Consider the following 24,394-nt stretch of genomic DNA (forward strand, 5'->3'; position numbering starts at 1 on the left):
TATCTTGAATTGGCATATTCGCACTCAGACAGTCGTTTCAGCGTCGTGAGGTAATGCTATGCTCCAGTTGCCGTTAGGTGGACCTGTAAACGAACTCTGCCTTTACGCGTGACGCCGCTGAACGTATGACAAGAACGGAACCACAGACAGCGAAATCGCCCTGCAACCGCTCTTCTCTAATCCGCACATGACGCATGTAATCCGTTTAGGAATAAACAAACAAGCCACTGAACGCAACACATTTCTTGAGACGAATTGGTAGCGCCCGAACTCCTTTCTCTCAATCAATAGGTGCCAACAGGCGGACGCAGCCCCATGTCAGCTCATTACAAGAACAATAAATACACGAAATAATGTGGGCCCGGCTTCAGGTGACAGTCATGCCGAAATCGTGACGCTTGCTCCATCACTTCTCGTGACGCCAGTCTTGTGACCTAGACAAGGCGGGTTATTATATATATATATATATATATATATATATATATATATAATCGCTTTTAGCAGCTGGAGCCTGCCGGCTTGATTACATCTCAACGGCGATGCAGGTCGGACTCCGTGTAGCGCATCTCTGGAATGTTGTTTACGGGTTGGTGCGTTACCCGCCGCCCTGCGTACCGGGCGGCTGTCATTGGATACGGCGGCGGAACGACCCAGCGCCGGGCAGAGCGATCCTTCTCTCTCCGCGACAGGTCCGGCTGAACCGGCTCCGAGAGAAGCCGGCCAGCGGCCGCGCTGGGACGACGCTGGGCTGACCCGAAGTCCGCTTCTGCGCTCTGCCGAGTATCTGCGCAGCCTCACCGTCAGCGAGGGCGAGGGACGGCTGTGTTCCTCCAAACGGAAAATGTACCTGATCTTAATCCTGTCCGAATGTAATCACAGTGTTGACAGCCGATCATCTGTCTATCATTCCCGAGCCACACCAGTCCTCTAGCTTCCAAGTGTTTACACAAACCAGTCCAGAGTCACTTCTCGCTATGCTTTGACTGCGGCGACTGCCGTATGAGCTTGCGCTTCCGGATCCTTCTCTTCGGTCCCGGCCAACCTACGCCAGTCGAGTCGCCGACATGTCCTGGCGAGAGACATTGGGCCCGTGCAGCGCAGCCAACGTGCCGCTGTCGCCCTCCCCACGGACCGCCATCGCCGAGCGGCCTTACTGAACCCCTCCGCGCCCCGGGAAGCGGACCGCTCCGATGACCCGTTACGTGATCCGCGCGGCTCACCATCGGATCAGCCCGCCAATGAACCGGTACTGGGCCCCAGCACCGCCGTGCACCCGTGGGGCCGGCTGGTCAGCGTGCGCCGCCACCTCCTGTCAGCCGGTGGCAAGCCATGCCCGCCCCGTCGACCAGCCTGACCGAATACGGCCGGCAGCTGCTGACCTGGCAGCGCCGGCGGTCGCTCGGCCGGTACCGGCCTGGTAGCGGCTGAACCCGTCAGCTGCCCGCGCGCTCCGCACTGCGCTACAGAGTGATGCAGTCGCTCCCAGCCCGGCAACCAGCGCCCGCCGTCAGCAGCCGGTTCGCCGAATCGCACGCTTGGCGAGAGAAACTCGGCGCCGTCCGAACTTCTGTGCGGGTTGACCTGACCCACGTATCGATCAGATCCGGTGTGTTACGTGCCGATCAGATCCGGTGTGTTACGCGCCGATCAGATCCGGTGTGTTACGTGGCGATCAGATCCGGTGTGTTACGTGCCGATCAGATCCGGTGTGTTACGCGCCGATCAGATCCGGTGTGTTACGTGCCGATCAGATCCGGTGTGTTACGTGCCGATCAGATCCGGTGTGTTACGCGCCGATCAGATCCGGTGTGTTACGCGCCGATCAGATCCGGGGTGTTACGTGGCGGTCAGATCCGGTGTGTTACGTCCCGATCAGACCCGGTGTGTTACGTGCCGATTACATCCGGTGTGTTACACGCCGACCAGATCCGGTGTGTTACGTGCCGATCAGATCTGACGTGTTACGTGCCGATCAGATCCGGTGTGCTACGTGCCGATCAGATCCGGTGTGCTACGTGCCGATCAGATCCGGTGTGTTACATGCTGATCAGACCCGGTGTGTTACGTGTGGATCAGAGCCTCCGCGGCCTCCGGCGGAGCATACGAACGGCAGCCCGTCTCGCGAACAGCGGCGCCCCCGTGCCGCTGTTCGCGATCCCGGGACGACCCCGGCCGCCGGCAGTCACCGCGGCGGCGCGCAAGAGCGCCAGAAGTGCCGCCTTCCAGCCGCCTCGGTGAGGCCGCAGCGCCGGCAGGGGGGGGGGGGGCGGCGGCCCTCTCCCGCCCAAGACACAACTCCACCCGCTCCGACCCCTTGTATTCACCCGCGCAAACGCCCACCCCGCCGGCTACAGTCTGAGCTTCTTCGCGTTCGGACCGCTGTCGGGCCGCCGCTTGGCCTTCTTGCGTGGCCGGCGGGCGGCGGGCGGCGCGTCCGTGTCACTGGCGACCTCGGCCACGCCGCTGTCAACGCTGCCGTCGCGCTCGGCCTCGGCCAGCTTGGGCGCCGCGTCCGGCGGCCCGGCGCGCCCGTCACGCTTCTTCCGGACCGGCTCGGCCGGCGAGGGCGGGGCCGCCGCCGGCTGTTTGTCTTTCTCCTTCTTCTGTCGCTGCGCCTCGTGACCACTCTCGGCTCCGGATCTGCGGAAGGGACAGGGCCTGTGAGGAGCGCCAGTACCACCAGCCGCAGCGAGCGTCGAGCCACACGGGCAGGTCTCGAAGCGCGCACCAAACAGCCTCCCGGGCAGCCGCGTGTCGCCAGCCCGGCGGCGCCGTCCAGAGCGGGAGCAGGCAGCCTGCCGACAATCCACCAGTCACGCCACAGGACCACGCGCTGAGCAGAGGAGGCCTGCCGACGCGAGCAAGCCGAGGAGCCGTGGGCCCCTCCGACCGCCGGCACACGCCGCCGACAATGTGTCATCAATCCTGATCCGCTGCCTTGGCCGACACCGACGCCGGCAACCAGTTTGTCTGCCGCTGAGTTACTGCAGCCCCCCCCCCCCTCTCCTTCCCCAGCCGCAAGGGCTGTGGCAGCTCGGAAGCCGCGGCAGGCTCCGCTCGGGCCGACACAGGGCTGGCTTGGGCGCGCTGACACGCGCAAAGCGCCCACACCCGCCCAAACCTGGCGGACGTGATCAAGGCAGCCTCTGCTTCTCACCGACCTCCCAGCATGTCACCATGTAGGCACACTTCCCTCTGGCGGCCCAGACGATACATTGTATATGACTGTACTTTCTGTCAACTAAGCATTAACTATGTATATAAAAATGCACACCATAGGAGAAATACACGCATGTCAGTCACAACGCTCACAAACGCACAGTGCCACGTAGTTCTATTCAGTACTGTTTTCCACCCGGAGTGGTCCATCTTCGGACGGTTTTTCCCAGAGTGCCGACAGCCCGCTTTCTCACGCAGGCGTCCCCTCGGCCGGCCATACGGACCTGCGCGAGCCGAACTGGGCCGTGAGCCGCCGCAGGGGCCGGCCGAGCGGCACGCGCGCCGCGAACCCCTGAACGGCGGCGTCCACCTGGGCAGCGGCCGGCTCCAGGGCGAGCCCGAGCCGGGCGCCGGTGCGCCGCAGCGACAGCAGCGCCTCTAGCGCCGAGCTCAGGTACTTGGTCTTAACGCCGTCACCGGCGGACACGCCCGCCAACACCTGTGGGCGAGGGACGGGCGGGGTCAGCGAGGGGTGGGAGAAAGGGTGAGGTCGGTGCGGGCTGGGGGAGGGGGCTGGAGTAGGACAACGGCGGCGCGGGGATAAGGGAGGCGCCAGAGGGGGGAGGCGCTGGAGGGGAGGTAACGGAGAGCTGTGGAATTTTATGGGTACGGCGAGACAATGAGGACGAGCGGTCAGCCAAAAAGTCGGAGATGGGGAGGGGAGGGCGGGTACGGAGCCGTGAAAGTGAAGGCCGCTTGACGGAAAAGTGCCCACGAGCCGGCTCACTGCAGGACGACACTCAGGACTGACTCCCAGCTCGGAGAGAGGAGAGGAGTCGGCCAAAGGCACTTGACATTCCCGATCCCTGCAGGAGGCGGACACAAACACGGACCAGACATGGCAGCGATCCTGCCGTCTTACCGATCCAGAGGTACAAGCCTCAGCTCCAAAGGCTGGCTTTGCAGCCCACGATCGGCCATCAGCAGCACGGACGCCACCGTCTTCACGCCTTCTCCACGGACGCCTTCATTGCGCCAGGGAGTGCTAAACAAAAGCACGCTTAAAGATCCGCGGCACTCGCTCTGCCTCTCCTTAGCTCCCCAAAATGGCAAGCCTCTTGGAACGCACCTTGATTGAAAAGGAGGGGAAGTCGCTTTCCTGACTTGGTTGCGCAATGTAACATTCAGTGCTGAATAGCAAGGGCACCTTTGAGCGGTAGGAAGGGTGCCCGTTTTCACCATGATTCGTCCGTTAGGATGCGACAGTGCGCGCGGGTGGCAAATCCCAGATGGGCCCAATGACTTGATTCAAACGGGGTGGGGGGGGGGGGGGGGACCAGGTATCAGCATCACACATTGAGCAGTTGTGCGCACACTAGTCCACCGCACTAGGACGATAATCCCAGCAAGTGGTCCGCCCGTCGTAACTTGAATCTAGTACCACATACGAAACATATAATGGAGCAGGATCGCCAAAAAAACCGCAGACGCAAAATGGAGAACACGCGATTTCACCTCACCCAGTCACAAGTTTGGAGCCAAGAAGGGAGATATGTGCCAGCACCCTCCCCACCACCAAATGTCAGCTGTCACCCATTGCCCTCACTTGCACCACCAAACGCGGCCGTCCAATCTCGAGCCGGCGAGCTGCTCCCAGCCAGCCGCCCCCCGCTCCGGCAGCCGGCCGGCGGCGCTCACCTGCTCCAGGCGGCGCCAGAACAGCGCCGCCACGCTGCGCACGTCCTCTGCCGGCACCTGCTTCATCAGCGCACCGTTCTTGAAGGCGGCCGTCAGCAGGAGCAGCGCTTGCGTGCGCCGGTACAGGCGCACCTGCTCGTTGAAGGCGGCGTCCAGCAGGCGGGGCAGCAGGCGCCAGCCACGAGGCCAGCCGGGCAGCGCCAGCAGCTGGCTGAACAGCCGCGTGGGGTACACGCACTCGCTGCGGACGGGCAGCGGTCACTGTCACCCGGGAGGAACAGAGTACGGCGGCGCGAGGTCTGGGCGCGCGGGAGGCGCCCACCCTAGGTCACTGTCTGCCGGGCGGAATAGGTTACGGTGGGGCGGGGTCACGGCGCGCGGGAGGCGCCCACCCTAGGTCACTGTCTGCCGGGCGAAACAGGGTACGGTGGGGCGGGGTCACGGCGCGCGGGAGGCGCCCACCCTAGGTCACTGTCTGCCGGGCGGAACAGGGTACGGTGGGGCGGGGTCACGGCGCGCGGGAGGCGCCCATTCTAGGTCACTGTCTGCCGGGCGGAACAAGGTACGGTGGGGCGGGGTCACGGTGCGCGGGAGGCGCCCACCCTAGGTCACTGTCTGCCCGGCGGAACAGGGTACGGTGGGGCAGGGTCACAGCGCGCGGGAGGTGCCCACCCTAGGTCACTGTCTGCCCGGCGGAACAGGGTACGGTGGGGCGGGGTCACGGCGCGCGGGAGGTGCCCACCCTAGGTCACTGTCTGCCCGGCGGAACAGGGTACGGTGGGGCGGGGTCACGGCGCGCGGGAGGCGCCCATTCTAGGTCACTGTCTGCCGGGCGAAACAGGGTACGGTGGGACGGGGTCACGGCGCGCGGGAGGCGCCCACCCTAGGTCACTGTCTGCCGGGCGGAACAAGGTACGGTGGGGCGGGGTCACGGCACGCAAGACGCGCCCACCCTAGGTCACTGTCTGTAGGGCGGAACAAGGTACGGTGGGGCGGGGTCACGGCGCGCGGGAGGCGCCCACCCTAACAGGGCTCACCTGCCCGGTCTGGATGGGAAGACATCGACAACTGAGCGCAGCAGCGCGCGGGAGTTGGCGCCAACAGGCACCGAATTGGTCATGTTCGCTCAGGTTCACATGAACCCTGCGCTGACGGTGGCGGGGCTACAACAGCACAGATGTACCACAACCCGGCAACATGTGATTGGTGGTCAGGCTTTTAGGGAGCGCCCCAGCTTCTTCAGGCCTTTTGTCAACAACTTTTTGCCACTGAATAGTTCATTCATTCTCACAGACATGCCATGGTCAAAATCGTTGCACATCGACATGGCTCATTACCAAGAGCAGGGACAGTAAAACAAAACAACAAAACAGCTCCACAGCTTTGGGTAATGCAATGTTGCATATCTTCGAACAATTCTTTCAGTCAAAGAAGCTCAAATATGCCACCAATTACAAAAAGGCCATTTAGTGCTTTACACGGCCTCGAATTTTCCTTAATGGTGCCGTGATAAAGAAAAGCCAACGGAAGGTATGTTGGTATGGCATGTGTGACGGTTTGTGAATGGAAGGTAAATGCAAGTTGGGCAAGTCCGGACACAACAACCGGATCTCCACCAAATTTTGACACAGAGGTCCGAACACAGAAACTACCATGCCTTTGTTGCTGAATGAAATTCCATTTCATTACAGCTTGCGTATAGCCAAATAATGCGCAGGTCCTGCTAGACAAGCAACGCAGAGACCACAGAATACAGCATTTATCATTCACATTGACGATCCACAAGATGCCAAATTGCAGCTTGGTATGAACGGACTAATAATTTTGTTGGCTTCAAATTTTTCTTGCACGTTCCGGGATGTTACGATTGCGGCACCGCATCGCATATTGATGCATTGTTGAGCATCACATCCGAAAAAACGGAGTCAACAGACCTGTTCAGAGGCCTTTTTTGATACCATACCTGCCAAGCGCCTGGCAACAACAACCGGTGATTGCTCTTTTGATGAGTACACATTTTCGTAGTTCACGAGGCCTCCAAGAGATGTCAGCAGCGTTCGCACCACAGATTACTACCCTCAGAAATTTGCCGCCGGGCGCGGACGGCAGGGTTGGGTCCATGAGCCATTACCGAGGAAAGATTGTCTTCTGTCCACGCACCTGGCCGACCGGACAGGTAACTGAATGAATGCCTCTTCGGAGGGTAGCTGAGTGATAATTTACGTGGACAAGCCAGTGGCGACATCTTCGGGATAAGAGTTACTTCCAAGGAAGGAGCTAGCGAAGGAAGCAACGCATCCTCAACGACGCCGATATGTACACGAACCAGACACCCGCAAAAATTTACACACGTCCCATGTGAATAAGACGTTGACGGGAAAGCTCCCGCCGTCGGAGAGCCGCCCTCTCTCACGGGCTGGTCACCTCACAACCACGAAGAGTATTTCATTTGACACATCGCACGTCATAACCATAAGCACCGCACTGAAGATCCCACGCCAGCGCCGCCTCGTGTCCAGCGCGGGAGTCCCACAAGGGCGGCGCCTCACTGAGAGCCGCCTAATGAGGCGGCGCTGATCTCACAGGCCACACTCCTAGCGGGCCCATTCCCAGTCATGCTCAGCTGCCTCTGCTTCCCTACCCTCTGACCGCCTGGATGCGCTGCCCATGACACCGTGACCACCGCCAGCCTGAGCGCCGGCCGCCAGAGCCCGGCAGCAGGCCTCACCGGTCGGTGAAGAAGGCGTCGAGCGCGGCGAGAAGCGCGTCGGTGACGGGCGCCTGGTCGTCCTCCAGCTGGGCGCTGGTTCGCACCAGGAACCGCACGGCCGCCGAGAGCAGGCCGCCCAGCTCCAGACTCAGCGCCGGCACTGCCGGCGGCGGCGCGGCAGCGCTCGTGACGTGCGGCAAACGCTCGCCACGGCCGGCGTGATCTGCCGCGTGCGGCATCGGGCCGAGTGCGATGTCGCCGCGCTTTCGTCGTGCGGGGGGAGGGCGACGAAATGGAGGTGGAATGGCGGTGGGATGGCGAGCAATGACATAACGGGGTAAAGGCCATGGTGAACACTGCAGGCCACGATCAACACATAACTGGTGCTTTAGACTGCGCATGGATCAGTGGTCATTTTGCCCTCCCCCCCAAAAAAAAAACAAGACAGCGGGGATAAAACCTCGTTAAAAATCCAGGGTGCGTCTTTCAAGACAAGGAATTACCGGCACTCCAACTTACAGCACACGTATTGAGCCGGCTTGTATGCATTAACGACATATCTAGACAAAAACCGCCGGTGACAAAGCCGAGAAGTCGCCTCACAGACCCATTGAGCCAGCCTATATGAATGCGAGGATCCAATGAGAAAGAAGCTGACGACAAAACCAGATCACCAAGAAGGGCGCAGGCCACTAATTGTTTGTCTCGCCCTCACCACCCCGCTGCCAGTCCCATGCTCCCCATCCCGTGTCATCATCACCGCGCCTCCGCTTCCGTCCCTGCGGAGCTGTACTCACACCGCCCGCCGCTGCGCAGCACCACCTCCAGCAGCTCGGCCAGCAGCGGCGCCGTCAGCTGGTGGCCGTCGGGCAGGCGGCCGGCGCCGGCCGTCAGGCGACCCAGGCAGGCGCGCAGGCGGGCCACCAGCGGCGCCTGGCGCCGGTCGGCGGCCGTGGCGGCCAGCAGCGCCACCAGCGGCGGGAGCAGGTCCAGCGCCGCCAGCGAGCGCGGACACGTACGCACGTACACGTCGGCCAGGTCCAGCACCCTGCCGGCGGCGGCGACGCCGGCGGACGGACGGCACTGTCAGCGGCAGCGGGGCGGGCTCGCAGGCGGCAACGCGCGCCACCACCACACGCATACATGTCCCCAGCCATGTGTGGGAGGATGGAAACTCTGTAAAACTAGGCGCGGCTTTAAGCGGAGCGAGTAAATTTGCACGATTAACGCACGCATCCCGACTACGCGGTACAAATATCTCACCAGCGGCTGTACAAAACCGCCATGCTCGTGTTGACAGAGGTGAGTGAACAGACCATCAGCCTGGGTCATAGCCAGCGATAAACGGCTCTCGCAGTGCTCAGCAGTCCAACAAAACCAAACTGTGCATCACAGGCTCACCACTCTTGAGAACCGCTCCCCGCATCTCTGTCACTCGACATCTCCTCCGCCATGCAGTGCGTCACGCCCGCCCCGCACCTAACTGGCGTCCCACCTCACCCTGTCCCGGCCGTCCCCGTGTCCCACCTGACCCTGTTCTGGCCGTCCCCGCGTCCCACCTGACTCTGACCCGGCCGTCCCGCGTCCCACCTGACCCTCACCCGGCCGTCCCGCGTCCCACCTGACCCTCACCCGGCCGTCCCGCATCCCACCTGACCCTGACCCGGCCGTCCCCGCGTCCCACCTGACCCTGACCCGGCCGTCCCGCGTCCCACCTGATCCTGACCCGGCCGTCCCGCGTCCCACCTGACCTTGACCCGGCCGTCCCCGCGTCCCACCTGATCCTGACCCGGCCGTCCCCGCGTCCCACCTGACCCTGACCCGGCCGTCCCGCGTCCCACCTGATCCTGAAGTGCATGAGCGCCTGCTCCTCGTCTGTCTGGCGGCCGCCCCGCTTCATGCGCTTGTCCTTACGCATGGCACGGAACGCCGCCGCCAGCGCCTCGTCCATCTTGGCGAAGTGCTCCTCGGGCACATCGTCCATATCGATCGAAACCTGCCCGGGAGGGGGGGGGGGGGGAGTTGGCCACAGGGTGGGAGATCATTCACCACGCCAGAGGTAGGGGGAGGGGGCAGTCACACGCAGAGTGAGCGACACCTGACGAAGTAAAGGACCGGGGCTGGCTCGAAGCCCGATGGAGTGACGCGAGCACCGGCTATACTGCCAGTGGCAGTCTCTGTTGGTGCCTGCGTAGATACATGCAACGCAGCCTAGTCACCTGTTCGAAAACAAGGTAACACGGTTCTGAGTTGCCAGCATGCCCACTCTCGTGTAACATCGCGGACAAAGGGGGCCGCGCCTGACCACACATATGGGAACAGCTGGTGGCCGTGACTGGTGGGTGTGCACCGGCGCGTACGGACGACAGGAAACGGGCTGGGCCCCGCGCGTCCGTGCTTACACCGGTGCGTACGGACGACAGCACATGGGCTGGGCCCCGCGCGTCCGTGCTTACACCGGTGCGTACGGACGACAGCACATGGGCTGGGCCCCGCGTCCGTGCTTACACCGGTGCGTACGGACGACAGCACATGGGCTGGGCCCCGCGTCCGTGCTTACACCGGTGCGTACGGACGACAGCACACGGGCTGGGCCCCGCGTCCGTGCTTACACCGGTGCGTACGGACGACAGCACACGGGCTGGGCCCCGCGCGTCCGTGCTTACACCGGTGCGTACGGACGACAGCACATGGGCTGGGCCCCGCGCGTCCGTGCTTACACCGGTGCGTACGGACGACAGCACATGGGCTGGGCCCCGCGCGTCCGTGCTCACACCGGGGCGTACGGACGACAGGACACGGGCTGGGCCCCGCGTCCGTGCTTACACCGGTGCGTACGGACGACAGCACATGGGCTGGGCCCCGCGTCCGTGCTTACACCGGTGCGTACGGACGACAGGACACGGGCTGGGCCCCGCGCGTCCGTGCTTACACCGGGGCGTACGGACGACAGGACACGGGCTGGGCCCCGCGCGTCCGTGCTTACACCGGTGCGTACGGACGACAGCACATGGGCTGGGCCCCGCGCGTCCGTGCTTACACCGGTGCGTACGGACGACAGCACATGGGCTGGGCCTCGCGCGTCCGTGCTTACACCGGGGCGTACGGACGACAGGACACGGGCTGGGCCCCGCGCGTCCGTGCTTACACCGGTGCGTACGGACGACAGCACATGGGCTGGGCCCCCCGCGTCCGTACTTACACCGGTGCGTACGGACGACAGGACACGGGCTGGGCGCCGCGCGTCCGTGCTTACACCGGGGCGTACGGACGACAGCACATGGGCTGGGCCCCCCGCGTCCGTACTTACACCGGTGCGTACGGACGACAGGACACGGGCTGGGCCCCGCGCGTCCGTACTTACACCGGTGCGTACGGACGACAGCACATGGGCTGGGCCCCCCGCGTCCGTGCTTACAGCGTCGTCCGAGTCATCCCCCAGCGCCGCTTTGACTTTGGCCCGCATGGCGTCCAGTTCGTCTTGCGCTTCGCCATCCTCCTCTCCGTCCTCAACGTCACTGTCGTCTTCATCCTCTTCCTCCTCCTCGCCTCCCTCGGAATCCTCAGCCTCCAGGTCTTCGTCGCTATCTTCCTGCTCACTTCCGTCATTTTCGACAGCATGGCCCCTCCCACCATTCATGCTATACTGCGGGTCCAGGCACTGAAAAGCAACGAAAAGCGATGTTACCTCACAAAACGGAGTGAACACTTGGCAGTCCAACACAATGGCAAACTTAGACACGTCCCAGCGGATCGAACTGAGCCTGATCGCTGACGCACGTACTCAGTAGGCTAAGGCATTCCTGCTACCGGCATACTCAGCATGGTCTTAATATTGTACAACGTGCATCCTTTTCAGATCAATTGACACGAAAGTACAATAACAGATCCAGCAACAGGCTTCCCCTCGCAGCGAGTACCAGATGCAGTGATTCCGTGGCACATCAGCCAAGTGAGGTTGATTTCTTCCTAAGCGGTCGAGATTGCTCGACAAGGAGGACAAGAGCAACACTTGGCACGGGCGGCTACGTCACGACTCTGCCTGGCATCTCGAAAAACTGACGTTGTTTGGAGAATGAAGTGGGTACAACTGAACCAATAGTAAACGCCGGAGCGTGACCGCCAGCCCCACCGGGCGTCATGCAGACATACCGGCTGTCTTCAGGTCCGACTGATCCTAACCATACCCACGCCACTCATGCTTGGACCAAACTCGAGAACGTCCTCCACCAGCGGCCGTGCCTCTGTGCGCACGCGCGCCCCAGCCTTGCACTGCCGCCTCCCACGACAGCACGCCGGCACCCGCCGCGGCGTGCGCCGGCGCCGACGGTGCGCGCCCCGCACCTGGAACACGTGCAGCACGGCGGGCCGCGACAGCGCCGGCGCCAGCAGGCCGAACACGGCGCGAACCACGCTGCGCAGCAGGTGCACGCTGAGTGAGAGCAGCGAGAGCAGCAGGTCGGCCACCACCTCGCTCCAGTCGGGCTCGTCGCCGCCGTCGGCCGTCGGCCGTCGGCCCTGCTGCCGCTGCAGGCAGGCGTGCAGCTCCTGCGGCGGCGACGCGCCGGCGCCGGCGTCAGCACAGCCGCCCCGTCACCTCGGCTGGCACGGGCGGCGTGATGTGCTTCTTGCACAGACGGCGGGAACAATCATACGATTCATACCGAAGCCATACATTCAAAGACAGCTCAACGGGCATCGTTTGAAGTTTCCAGTAGCTACAGTTTTCTATCCGACGCAAATGCTGCTAATTCCGTTGCATAATTTAAATAACGCACCACATTTACGATGAGTTTAACTGATAAATTTCGCACCCCAGCAGAGGGCAAACGTACGCTTCTAAGAGCGCAAAAACGTCGAAATGATAGCATCGCACAGGTCCAGAGAGCAGCAGGTCCATGGGGCGGGTAGATGCCACATCCTGTAGCGGTGATGGTGGACGGGCAAGGCATCAGTCACGCGCCATGCAGCTAACGGAGGCCACGGCAGTACCAAGGGCTCATTGGGCCCAGATCAGAGCCATCAGAGCACCCGGGATTAAACCCACTACACAACACCCAAAACTACCAGCACGACAGCACCGCTCCCCCCACGTGACCTCCGGGCCAGCCCCCCCCCCCCTCCGCCCACCTGCAGAGCCTCCACAGCGGCGTCACAGTCGGCGCCGAACAGCTGCTGGCTGAGATGCGCCAGCAGGATGACGAACACGTCCGTCTCGGCGCCGGCGCCGGGCCGCAACCGGCGCAGCGTCGCCGCCGCCGCCTCCCACGCCTGCCAGGCGGCCGGCGCGAGCGGCACGCGCAGCGTCACGTCCGGCGCGCGCAGCAGGGCGTCCTGGTACGCCGTCAGCGCGCGCAGCAGGCCGGTCAGGTCGGACAGCCGCCGCACCGGGTGGTCCAGCGCCCTGTCGGCGGCGCGAGCGACGGTCGGGGGCGAGCGGTGGCGCGGCTGCGAGTGGTGGCGCAGCGGCGCCGGGGAGCCGGACAACGGTCTCGTGTGGTACCGTCCAGAAATGAAGCTATGAAGACACTAGTTTAGCGGAAAGATACCAGCATAATGGATGAACGAAGTGTGCGGGACATCGTCCCCGCCTGAACTAGGACGATAGTTCGAACGATTGCTCCACCTTCAATAACGAGTTCACAACCAGGCGGCTGGACACCACTCAGCGCGACAGAAGCATCGACCGCCCAAGCCTCGAAGCCATGGGGAAGACGTTTCCTTACGGACACGACGACAAAACCACTTCCCTCCTGCTCCTGGACTGCAATCCGCACGCCGTGCCCTTGCCGGCGGCTGAGCTGGCCAGCGGCTGGGCGAGCCGGCCGGAGCTGGCCAGCGGCCAGGCGGGGCGGCCTGAGCTGGCCAGCGGCCAGGCGGGGCGGCCTGAGCTGGCCAGCGACTGGGCGAGCCGGCCGGAGCTGGCCAGCGGCTGGGCGAGCCGGCCGGAGCTGGCCAGCGGCCAGGCGGGGCGGCCTGAGCTGACCAGCGACCAGGCTGACCCACCTGAAGAAGGCGCGCAGCGCGGTGGCGGCCAGCTCATCGGGTACGTCCGGGTCGCACGTGGCGCCGGCAGTGAAGAGCCGCTGCAGCAGGCGCTGCTTCAGCGGGCTGGGGCCGGGCACGCTCGGGTGCTGCACCAGCCGACACAGTATATCGCACGCCACGGCCCGGCCGCGCGGCGTCTGCCGGCGCGGCGGACGGCGTCAAGGGCGGCAGTCAAGGGCAGTGTCAGATGCGGCGGAGTCAGGGGTGGCCGTCAGAGACGGGGGCGAGCGGCGTCGGAGGGGCGGTGGCTGAGACAACAGCCCGGTGGTGGCGTTGATGCCGGGCGGGTGTTCCGTTCGCTGGAAACGACTGTCTTTCGAGGACGATGATGACACGATACTCTTGGAAGAACCCTAAGCAACTTCTTTAAAATGGCTTTCAACGTATTTGCCGTTCCATTCGGCGCGCTGATGCAGGAGACACGGATGCACGCCCACGCCCGTGAGCACGCCCGCGCCCGAGGCTCGCGGCGATGGCGCGCGTATGACCGCCGCCCGTCCATAGAAGCCACCCACGCCCACGCTCGTGAGCACGCCCGCGCCCGAGGCTCGCGGCGATGGCGCGCGTATGACCGCCGCCCGTCCATAGAAGCCACCCACGCCCACGCCCGTGAGCACGCCCGCGCCCGAGGCTCGCGGCGATGGCGCACGCGTGACCGCCGCCCGTCCATAGAAGCCACCCACGCCCACGCCCGTGAGCACGCCCGCGCCCGAGGCTCGCGGCGATGGCGCACGCGTGACCGCCGCCCGTCCATAGAAGCCACCCACGCCCACACCCGTGAGCACGCCCGCGACCGAGGATCGCGGCGATGGCGCACGCGTGACCGCCGCCCGTCCATAGAAGCCACCCACGCGCACACCAACGCACACAAATCATCCGTCTCACCTGGTTACGGTCATCCTGCGTGCCGTTGAAGGCGCTGATGGCGATCTCGCTGAACGGCTCCAGCGCCTCAGCCTTCAGGCCGTTGATCATCTGGGCCAGGATTTTCGTGCCTGCAAGCGAGCAGCGGCAGCGGTCGTGTCATACTCCGATTAGCACCAAACACTTTTCAACAAGCCTCAGCTGCTGTGCAATAAACCCTGTATGGTCCATTCGACTGAAATTCAGGTGACCTGGGTTGAGTTAGACACACGGACACAACAGGTCTCCGCTGACAACATGGACATTGCACTACCAACTAAATGTTTACACATAAATACGTTACACGTTATACATATAAGCAGAACAAATATCAGACATTCATCGGATGCGCCCAATGACGACATTCATGTGGCATTTCATCTGTTATGCACCACTGATGACAGAGCCGCAACAGCTGGCTAACCTACCGCCGCCCCAGCCAGTGTGGCAAAGCTCAGCCATTTGGGTGTCAAGGGGATAAATATTTTCCATGCCATTATTGCACAAGTATATTGAGGTCCACTTTCTCTAACTCCTACCTCGCTCACGATCAACCGTTTAACATCAAGCCAGATGGCGGTCGATCCAGCATCTATGCGCGGGGAGCAAGGCAAATGGACCGAGACCTGAGGATCGGATCACGTCACGTCACGTCAGAGCAGCCCGTCACGTCACGTCACGTCAGAGCAGCCCGTCACGTCACGTCCGAGGTCCAGGCAGCCCGTCACGTCACGTCAGAGCAGCCCGCCACGTCACGTCAGAGCAGCCCGTCACGTCACGTCAGAGCAGCCCGTCACGTCACGTCAGAGCAGCCCGTCACGTCACGTCAGAGCAGCCCGTCACGTCACGTGACGTCAGAGAAGCCGGTCACGTCACGTCAGAGCAGCCCGTCACGTCACGTCAGAGCCGCCCGTCACGCGACGTCAGAGCAGCCCGTCACGTCACGTCAGAGCAGCCCGTCACGTCACGTCAGAGCAGTCCGTCACGTCACGTCAGAGCAGCCGGTCACGCGACGTCAGAGCAGTCCGTCACGCGACGTCAGAGCAGCCCGCCACGTCACGTCAGAGCAGCCCGTCACGTCACGTCAGAGCAGCCCGTCACGCGACGTCAGAGCAGCCCGTCACGTCACGTCAGAGCAGCCCGTCACGTCACGTCAGAGCAGCCCGTCACGCGAAGTCAGAGCAGTCCGTCACGCGACGTCAGAGCAGCCCGCCACGTCACGTCAGAGGTCCAGGTAGCCCGTCACGTCACGTCAGAGCAGCCCGTCACGTCACGTCCGAGGTCCAGGCAGCCCGTCACGCGACGTCAGAGCAGCCCGCCACGTCACGTCAGAGCAGCCCGTCACGTGACGTCCGAGGTCCAGGCAGCCCGTCACGCGACGTCAGAGCAGCCCGTCACGTGACGTCAGAGCAGCCCGTCACGTCACGTCAGAGGTCCAGGCAGCCCGTCACGTCACGTCAGAGGTCCAGGCAGCCCGTCACGTCACGTCCGAGGTCCAGGCAGCCCGTCACGTCACGTCAGAGGCCCGAGCCGCCCGTCACGTGACGTCCAAGGTCCAGGCAGCCCGTCATGTCACGTCAGAGGTCCGAGCCGTCCGTCACGTGACGTCCAAGGTCCAGGCAGCCCGTCATGTCACGTCAGAGGTCCGAGCCGTCCGTCACGCGACACCCGAGCAGCACCGGCGTCTCACCAGTCATGTGGTCGAAGTTAATGGAGCCGGGAGGGCTGACGAGGCGGCCGACCAGCGCCAGCTGCAGCTGGGCGTCGCTGTCGGGCGCCAGCAGCAGGCTGACCAACGCCGAGCCGAGGCCGCGAGCCGCCTGCTCCGTCCGCTGGTCCCGCTTGGGCAGCAGCCGTACCAGCGCGCCCACCATGGCTGGGCTCAGCACCGACGCCAGCTGGCGGCGCGGACGGCGGCGTCACCGGCTGACAGGCGGCGGACGCGGCACGGTCCGGCTGGAGGCCATTGGCGGACGACGACACGCCACCAGTAGCTTTTGCGCGAGTGATTAACGAGCCAATGATACCGAACAGAGAAGTAACAGTGCAAACGCCGCCGCGACAACAACACCGCCCCTGCGGATGTGCGGATACCCCACACGGCGAGGCAGAACAGTCACGGGCTGTGACCGGGCTCACTGTCCGTCCGTGACTCACGGGCGGGCAGTGACCCTACACGCGTCCCAGCGCTCGGGTAGCGGCGGCGGCGACGGCGCTCACCAGCTCGGGCGTGGTGAGGTGGGGCACCACCATCTGCAGCATGGCCATGACGAGCAAGGCGGCGGTGCGGTCCTCCAACAGCGGCTCCAGCACGCGCTGATGCAGCTCCACCAGCTCGGCGGCCGGCCGCTCCACGGCAAACGCCACCAGCGATGTCACCAGCGGGTGGATAGCCGGCAGGGTGGCGGCGGACGCCTGCGCAACGCCGGCGTCAGGCGGCATAACGACCGCCCACGCCGCGACCGGCGCCGCAGGCGACGACGGCACTTCGCACGGCATGTGGAGCGGACTGTGCCCCGCTATACGAAGGCGTTGGGTGCACAAGTACCGCGCATTTGACGTGGTTCATTCGGTAGACGCATTACAGGAACATATACAAATCACGTGAAATATGCGTGCGCTTCCGTGCTCAGTGAGAGACACTTTGCATTCCCCTGCCCAGCACAAACAGCTGTCCTACTATCAAATGCTTGTTATTTCAAAAATATCCCGGCCACTGACGTCGCACAGCACATACTTTAAGTACTTGTGGCCCATGATTGTTCCTTTAAGCCGCTTGCCATCCGGCAGCAGCTTACCAGCATGCATGCCGGCAGCGGCTCACCTTGATCATCTCGGCGATGGCAGTGTGGTTCTTGGGCGAGAGCAGCTTCTTGGAGCCCCAGTGCTGTTTGAGGAACGGCGTGTCGCAGACGGCGGGGAACTGGCGGCGACAGACGAGCAGCAGCCAGAGCCGCTCGGGCACGCACTGGTGCCAGCCACGAGCCAGCAGCACGCTCAGCTCAGGCCACACCTCCGACTGGAACCGCTCCTCGGGCACCTGCCGCCACCACAGCGGCAACACAAACGCTCAGCGCGCGGCCTTCTCGCGGCTGGCACATCGGCAGCACGGGCTCCTGGTAACCCGTCACATGACGCCAACGGTCGTCAGGGGGAGGGGGGGGGGGGGGGGAGGCGAAGGGGCAGGGGGGACGCTGCCGATGATGCTAGGAGATCTGTCCTCCTGCCATCCTCCCAAGTCAAAATAGTGTGCCAGTGACACACAAAGCCCATCATCATGCGGAGCCTATGGCAGCTACACATAAATTCACTGGCACACAGAGAAAACTCAACTGGTGCAACAAAACCTCCACGTCAGATGTGCATACTGACAAAGCCCACATCATCAGCAGGATTTCTCCGGTAGCCTGCCACTTAGTGGGGCGCACCTTCTGCACCAGCTCGGCCACGAAGCTGGCGACCATGGGCGGCATGTAGGCGCGGTATGTCCAGGCGGACAGCAGCTGGCAGGTCAGCTCAGCCAGCTGCTCGTCCAGCCGGCCGGCGCGCACGGCCGCACCCGCCGCCAGTAGCCGACCCAGTCGGTGCTCGGTGCGCTGCCGGTCCTCGCGCACGTCCGGCAGCTGCGCAGCTGCCACTGATAGCAGCTGGCCGGCACCGACGGCCGGCACCTGGCGCAGCAGCTGCACCAGCGCCGTGAAGAAGCCCTCGCGCGCGCCAGCCCGTGATGAAGACAGGCCTCGCACCAGCCGCCGCAGGCAGTAACTGGCATCCTGGCTCAGCACATCACAGTCCTACAGAACAGGGGATCATGAGAAAAGTGGTCAGGTGCTGCACACGGAAGTGTGAGGAGTGCTATCAGGTGCTGCACAGGGGAGCATGAGAAGCGTAGTCAGGTGCTGCACAGGAGAACATGAGAAGCGTAGTCAGGTGCTGCACAGGAGAACATGAGAAGTGTAGTTGGGTGCTGCACAGGAGAACATGAGAAGTGTAGTCGGTTGCTTCACAGGAGAACATGAGAAGTGTAGTTGGGTGCTTCACAGGAGAGCATGAGAAGTGTAGTCAGGAGCTGCACAGGAGATCATGCAAAGTGTAGTTAGGTGCTTCACAAGAGAACATGATAAGTGTAGTTGGGCGCTGCACAGGAGAACATGAGAAGTGTAGTCAGGAGCTGCACGGGAGATCATGCAAAGTGTAGTTAGGTGTTTCACAGGAGAGCATGAGAAGTGTGGTCAGGTGCTGCACAGAGGAACATATGACATGTAGTCGGGTGCTGCTTAGGGGAGCATGTGAAGAGTAGTCAGGTGCTGTACACAGGAGTCGTCAGTGTAGGTATACATGGGTATCTAACATTAGAACAAATCATTGTACACCATTTGTCGTGTTCAAGGCGGAACATATAAATAATCTTGAAACTGGTAGATTCATGCTCCTACCTCCAAATTTTAACAACTACGATAGCGAGCTCCTGAGCACCGCATGCACCCCACCGCCCCGACTCCCCAGCGCAGTTTCTGCGTTGTTGTTGTGTAATTACAATATTTCTGCTTGTCAAGAACCATAAAAAATGCATGGGACCAAAGCAACAATAATAATGCAATGAAAATGTTTCTTATTATGTCTCGGTACTTTTATGAAACAGACCGGCCAGAACAGTCCAGAACATAGCCTAAATTAGCCTAACCTAACCTAACCTAACCTGGCCTAACAATGAACCTAACCTAACTTAACCTAACCTAACCTAACTTAACCTAACTTAACCAAACCTAACCCCCCATCCTATCCCCTTCAACCCAGTGTCCCATTGGCATCCATGTTCCCTGCCATATATATGTACCATATTAAGAAGTTTTGTTTAGCTGCCATATTCTCATTTTACTTTTCATTCCCACCCAAAAACATCATATTTCCCCACCATGTTGACCAATCTACAAACAATATGGAACACTGATTGGATATACAAGAAACACATTTTATTGGACTCTTGTTACCTTGGCCTCATACATTTTTTATGGTTCTTGATGGGCAGTAATGTTGTGACAGGCAACAATGTTGCAATCACACATAGAAATGGTGCCAGGGTCGTCATTGCTGTGTGTTTGCACTCAGATGTTCACTATCATAGTTATTTAAGTTCCAAGTAAGAGTTTAGATGACCTGTTTGATGATTAATTACAACATGTTCTGCCTTACAAATGATGACTGATGTACAATGCCCTTTCTTAACATGAGGTAGCAATGTATACCCTGACTGAGTCATCAGAAACAGAAGAAGTAGCCAGCTAGTAATAATACAATGTGTACAATCTTAATTCTCAATTAACTCATCAGTATGCTGAATGTCCCACACTTAGATGACATCATGCAACACCTGAAGTGTATGCATGCCATGAATCTCAGAGCCCCAAGTTTGGTATGGTCACCACTGATTCTAGCACATAGGAAGCCAATGTTTCAAGGAAACATAACATTAATAGGGGGATGCCAGGCAAGACAAAAAGCATTCAGACCCCTTTTTACCAAAAAAAGATGGGAAAATTCTATGAAATTTGGCCTTGCCTGAGTTAAGCATGCATACTGCAGGTCCAGCATGATGTCTTCATGTGTCATGTTTCTCCAACCAGACAAAACACAATGATTTTTGAGCTCAAGTAGGCTTTCTCATCTAATTTGCCTGATACCCAGGCCACAATAAATGCATGTTACCATGAAAATTATACTTTCAGATCCTATCCCATCCTGGCAAAAATTTCAGTACATATGCACCACAATGCCAAGAGTTCGGAGTTAGGCATGTGGCGGACACAGATTTCAGAGCATAGAGGGCCAATTTTTCATGGAATAATGATAGTTGCGAAGGTGACTTCTAAGGTGATACATTCCTAACACTGATACTATACAACTGTGCCACTGACAACTAATACAACTGCACATCAAATAGATATAACTTGGCATAGTCAGACTTTGTGCATTTTAATGGCTATAAGGCTCATAAGCAAGTGTGTAAATTGTACCAGCAACTAGCACAGCTTTCAATGTCACTTTACCTGCTTATGTTCTTCGGATGATGCTACTTGCTGAACAAGGAGCAAAGCTGCTTTAACACGTTGTTCAGCATCCTTGTCTGTAAGACTGGTGAAGAGACTGAGGATTTTGGGTGCGATGGGATGCCTGCCAATTTCCTTTTTGGGAGCACCCACTGGCATTGCTATGCCATCCATGTGGGTATCTTGTTCAATGCTTGAAATATAGCCACGATTTGATACAGACGCCGGAATGGAACTGTTCGACGTACCAACAGGACCCTGCAGCCTTTGGTAAGAACCTGACTCGACACCTAAGCGAACATAACCCGTATTTCATTCATGGTCATATCAACACCAATAGCAATGTAGTGAAGACACATGTGTCGGCAAACTCGGGCGGGACCCAAAACGACCCACCGATCACACGTGCACGTGTGCGCGGCTTCCAATCTCAGCGTCCGTCTTTCTTGCGTGATATTCGTATAATACGAAACACTTGCTCAAGACGAATATTAAATCCCGTTGATAACGGTTTCAATGGCTCTATGAAAATATATTTTGATACATTCATATGAATGAAAACAAATTGCACATCACAGCAATCACTTCATTTTCTCTTTACAACTTTTATCTATTTCTCAGCGAGAAACTTGGGCATATTATAAAATGATTATCTGTGTTCTGTGTAACGGCGCAAATGTTACAAGCAATGACGCAGACACGGCCCACGAACAGCTGGGAGGAACCTTTGAAGATCAGCGCGTTTACGTATGCGGGAGGGTGGTGGCTGGTTGCCTGTAAGAGCGTTGAAACTTAAGTGATACTAGTACCAGCACTGAGAGAAGTTGGTGCTTTTCCTGACACGCGTAAAACTAAGTGCGATAGCTTATTTTTAGCCTCTCAAAGCGCTGAGACCAAGTACATACAAACTGAACAACATAACCACAGGGCTCCTGACAAGTGGCTAGTGCCTACCCGTGCTAGCTAACCGATTGACGTGTTCCTTAGCGGCCACCCAGAAGAGTGATCTGTTGATTTGATATCATAGCTGTCAGCATTCAGGTAGGTGCCTATTCAAACAGCTCTTTCTGTTCCATGTTTCTTCACGCCATCCTTTGCTGTATGGAACCTGATACTGTTTATTTTCCCTAGTAAGATAGCCGTGTAACACAGTGCCTTGTTTCAGCTTGTCTGCATATGTTAAGTTGTTTTGTGTCTGATAGATATTGTTAATATGTATTTCTGTATGCTTAACTCATTTCTTATTTATATCTCAGTAGTAGGCTCCAGCATTTACTCATATCAATACATGAGAGAATTTATTTCACTATGAGTCAAAGGACAGGCTATTGATTCTGAGGCTGGGCCTGACCCCACTTGGGCTCAAGCACAAGCATCACATGTAGTATGCATACTGTGCCAGTGACTAGCAGAGCTTATTAGCTTTTAAAGCAGCCTTTATAGCTGCTTCTGATTTTTTGTCCCTGCTGCAATGCTGCCCCAGACTTAACAATATTCATTTGCAACCTTTGCTCTCAAAACCTGCAACATGTGTTGCTATTGAAACAGGTATTTGTCTTCAGGTAATAGCTGTTTTACAATGAAGAGAAATAAGGTATGGGAGCAGTGGCTGCTACCTTCAGATTGACAGTCTCTTGCAAGATCTGCATCACAGCAGAGTGGTGTGATTATCAAAGTCACCAGGCAAGGCACCAGAGAACAAGATATGTGAACACTTGTTATTGTGTTTTTGTTAGTTGATCAAGCATATTGTGACAAAATCACCATGAATTCTAAGTGTTGATATAGGTTTTATAGATGAGTAAATTATTAATGCTTCAAATTTTAGACCACATTAGTGGATCATATATGAGTGTGACCATTTCTATGCAGGATGAAATAAGTATGTGTTTTGTGCTTCCCAAGTGGCATATTTAGTTAACCCATATCCTATTGGCCTTTCTGAGCTTTCTTGAATAACTTCAAAATTGTTTTTAGTGTAACATTATAATTTTGTTACCTGTGTTCCCATAATTTGTATACATCTTGTGAAAATTTCAAGTTTCTGAGGATGAGCATGCATGGCTGGGGTATGATCTCTTCCTGAAGGTCATGCAAGTGCCATTTGCTCAGAAGCACCAAATTAGTTTCATTTTAGAGGAAATGCACTCAAGAGGATTTTAACAGCCAATGTTATGTGATCTTTTAAGTGCATCGCCATCATTCTTGTGGCTATTGAAAAGTCAAGTCTTCTAAGGTCAAGCTAGGCCATACCTTACCTTTTGTGATCAGATTTAATAACTTGAAGGCTGAGTGATGGTCTGATTTAAGCCATAAATCTTATGACATAAGAGGGCCTTTCTAACACTGTTCTATCCCATTTATGTTTCCGGTTGCGTCTTACAAATCTTATGACACAAGAGGGCCCTTCTAACCCTGTTCTATCCCATTTATGTTTCTGGATAAGTTCTTGATTAGAACAGATTTGACACATTTGGCCTGGTTTGACCCATCAAAGGTCACATTTACCATCATGTCCAGACGCTCAGATCCATCTGTCTTGTACATTAGACACAAGCTTTTCAGTGCCATTTTCTGCATGACCAACTCACTATAGTTTACAAGATGTTGGGGAGGGGAAGGGGAAGGCTCTGAGGCCTCCACAGAGGGCAAAGGAAAACATCTCTTTAAACAAGGGTTAAAGGTGCTGAGAATGACATGATATGTTAAGCCAGCTCTCATGCCAGCCAACTGACTTGTCATCTGCTCCCGCCTGTGAAGTGACCAGATGTCTCAGCCCGAGGGGACATGTGTGGCACACGTGATGTTTCTGTGTTTGAAGATGTCTAGCTGGTGTGAGAAACACACTGCTAGCTCTAATATTGTTGGGCTTAACAGACAGCTATTGCCAAACAGCGGCTGTTTTCCTCACAGGGGCACCATGTGCCTTCAGCCATGTCATGCTAAATGCTGTTAATTTAATTAGAAAATTATAAACCAGCCTGACAAATTGCAACTAAAGTAAAAGGTTTTCAGGCATCAATTTTAATCTTGGCATGTTTTCATGCTGGCTTCAGATGTGTGTGAATCTGCCACATGAGGTGGGAGGGGGGGGGGGGGGGGGGGGAGGAAGGGTGTATTAGGGGCAAACATTCAAAATGACAGAACCCACCCCAAAATAACCAACAAATCAGTGTCTGGCTGGATTTGGTCAACTTTCTCCCCAGAGTTGGGGGGGGGGGGGGGGGGGGGGGGGGGGGGGGGGGGGGGAGGGGGCGACCAGAGCCCAGCAGTCCCCCAATCAAGTCAGAGATGCAGTGGCATCTCTGACTTGGTGAAGGGTTGGTTTCTACAATGTGGGTAAGAGTGGTAATACCAGTCAAGTGAGCCTTATTTACCAGCTAGTATTCTTGGAAACTTCTTCATTGCACAGAAAGGAAGCGTGATACTTGAAGATGGTGCAGGCAGAGGCAAGCTGAGTTGCAACCAGCCTGTAGTTACCAGTAGTCCAGTAGCTCATCTATGGTCTTTAGGGCACACTTTGTGCAAGGACGCACAGGCTCACCCATCAAATCAGAGCCCATTTTAGGAAATCCAGAGGACCCATTCCACGGTATCAGTCTCAAGATGTCCTATGGATTCACACATAATTGTGATAATATTTCAGTTGTTGGCTTTATCTTTTCAGTGTGAGCCTTACCTCCCTGTACATTTATGCTCTGGTGTGAGACTTGGTGTGCATGGAGCCTCTGTTCTCTGTAGTGCAGGGAGTGTGAAAATTGCAATACTATTGGCGTTAGGGGTGATGCGTGTCTTTAGACAAGCACAGTCAAGCCCCGTGTTCAGCATA

The 24,394-nt window shown here is 58.5% G+C and overlaps 2 protein-coding genes across 2 annotated transcripts in view; one reads left to right on the top strand and one right to left on the bottom strand.

Moving 5' to 3' along the window:
• Positions 1 to 20,929, bottom strand: part of Mybbp1A (MYB binding protein 1a) — a 42,440-nt gene extending 21,511 nt beyond the window's left edge. The window contains exons 1-13 of the mRNA XM_037212043.1: positions 20,566 to 20,929; positions 17,947 to 18,312; positions 17,343 to 17,558; positions 16,739 to 16,933; positions 16,209 to 16,416; positions 14,501 to 14,610; positions 10,986 to 11,228; positions 9,409 to 9,563; positions 8,581 to 8,615; positions 5,320 to 5,332; positions 5,059 to 5,098; positions 4,900 to 4,989; positions 3,577 to 3,658 (exon numbers count right to left, since the gene is read on the bottom strand). Of these exons, the coding sequence (XP_037067938.1) occupies positions 3,577 to 3,658; positions 4,900 to 4,989; positions 5,059 to 5,098; positions 5,320 to 5,332; positions 8,581 to 8,615; positions 9,409 to 9,563; positions 10,986 to 11,228; positions 14,501 to 14,610; positions 16,209 to 16,416; positions 16,739 to 16,933; positions 17,343 to 17,558; positions 17,947 to 18,312; positions 20,566 to 20,739 (1,927 nt within the window). The 5' untranslated portion in view covers positions 20,740 to 20,929. The remainder of the gene's footprint in view (positions 1 to 3,576; positions 3,659 to 4,899; positions 4,990 to 5,058; positions 5,099 to 5,319; positions 5,333 to 8,580; positions 8,616 to 9,408; positions 9,564 to 10,985; positions 11,229 to 14,500; positions 14,611 to 16,208; positions 16,417 to 16,738; positions 16,934 to 17,342; positions 17,559 to 17,946; positions 18,313 to 20,565) is intronic.
• A 463-nt stretch (positions 20,930 to 21,392) lies between these two features.
• Positions 21,393 to 24,394, top strand: part of LOC119090437 (adenosylhomocysteinase-like 1) — a 90,220-nt gene continuing 87,218 nt past the window's right edge. Inside the window, exon 1 of the mRNA XM_037213241.1 lies at positions 21,393 to 21,606. The gene's annotated coding sequence lies outside the window, so the exon portion shown is untranslated. The remainder of the gene's footprint in view (positions 21,607 to 24,394) is intronic.

Source organism: Pollicipes pollicipes, unplaced genomic scaffold (assembly GCF_011947565.3).
Source record: "Pollicipes pollicipes isolate AB1234 unplaced genomic scaffold, Ppol_2.1 Scaffold_3087;HRSCAF=3621_pilon_pilon_pilon, whole genome shotgun sequence".
NCBI classification, from domain to species: Eukaryota; Metazoa; Arthropoda; class Thecostraca; order Pollicipedomorpha; family Pollicipedidae; genus Pollicipes; species Pollicipes pollicipes.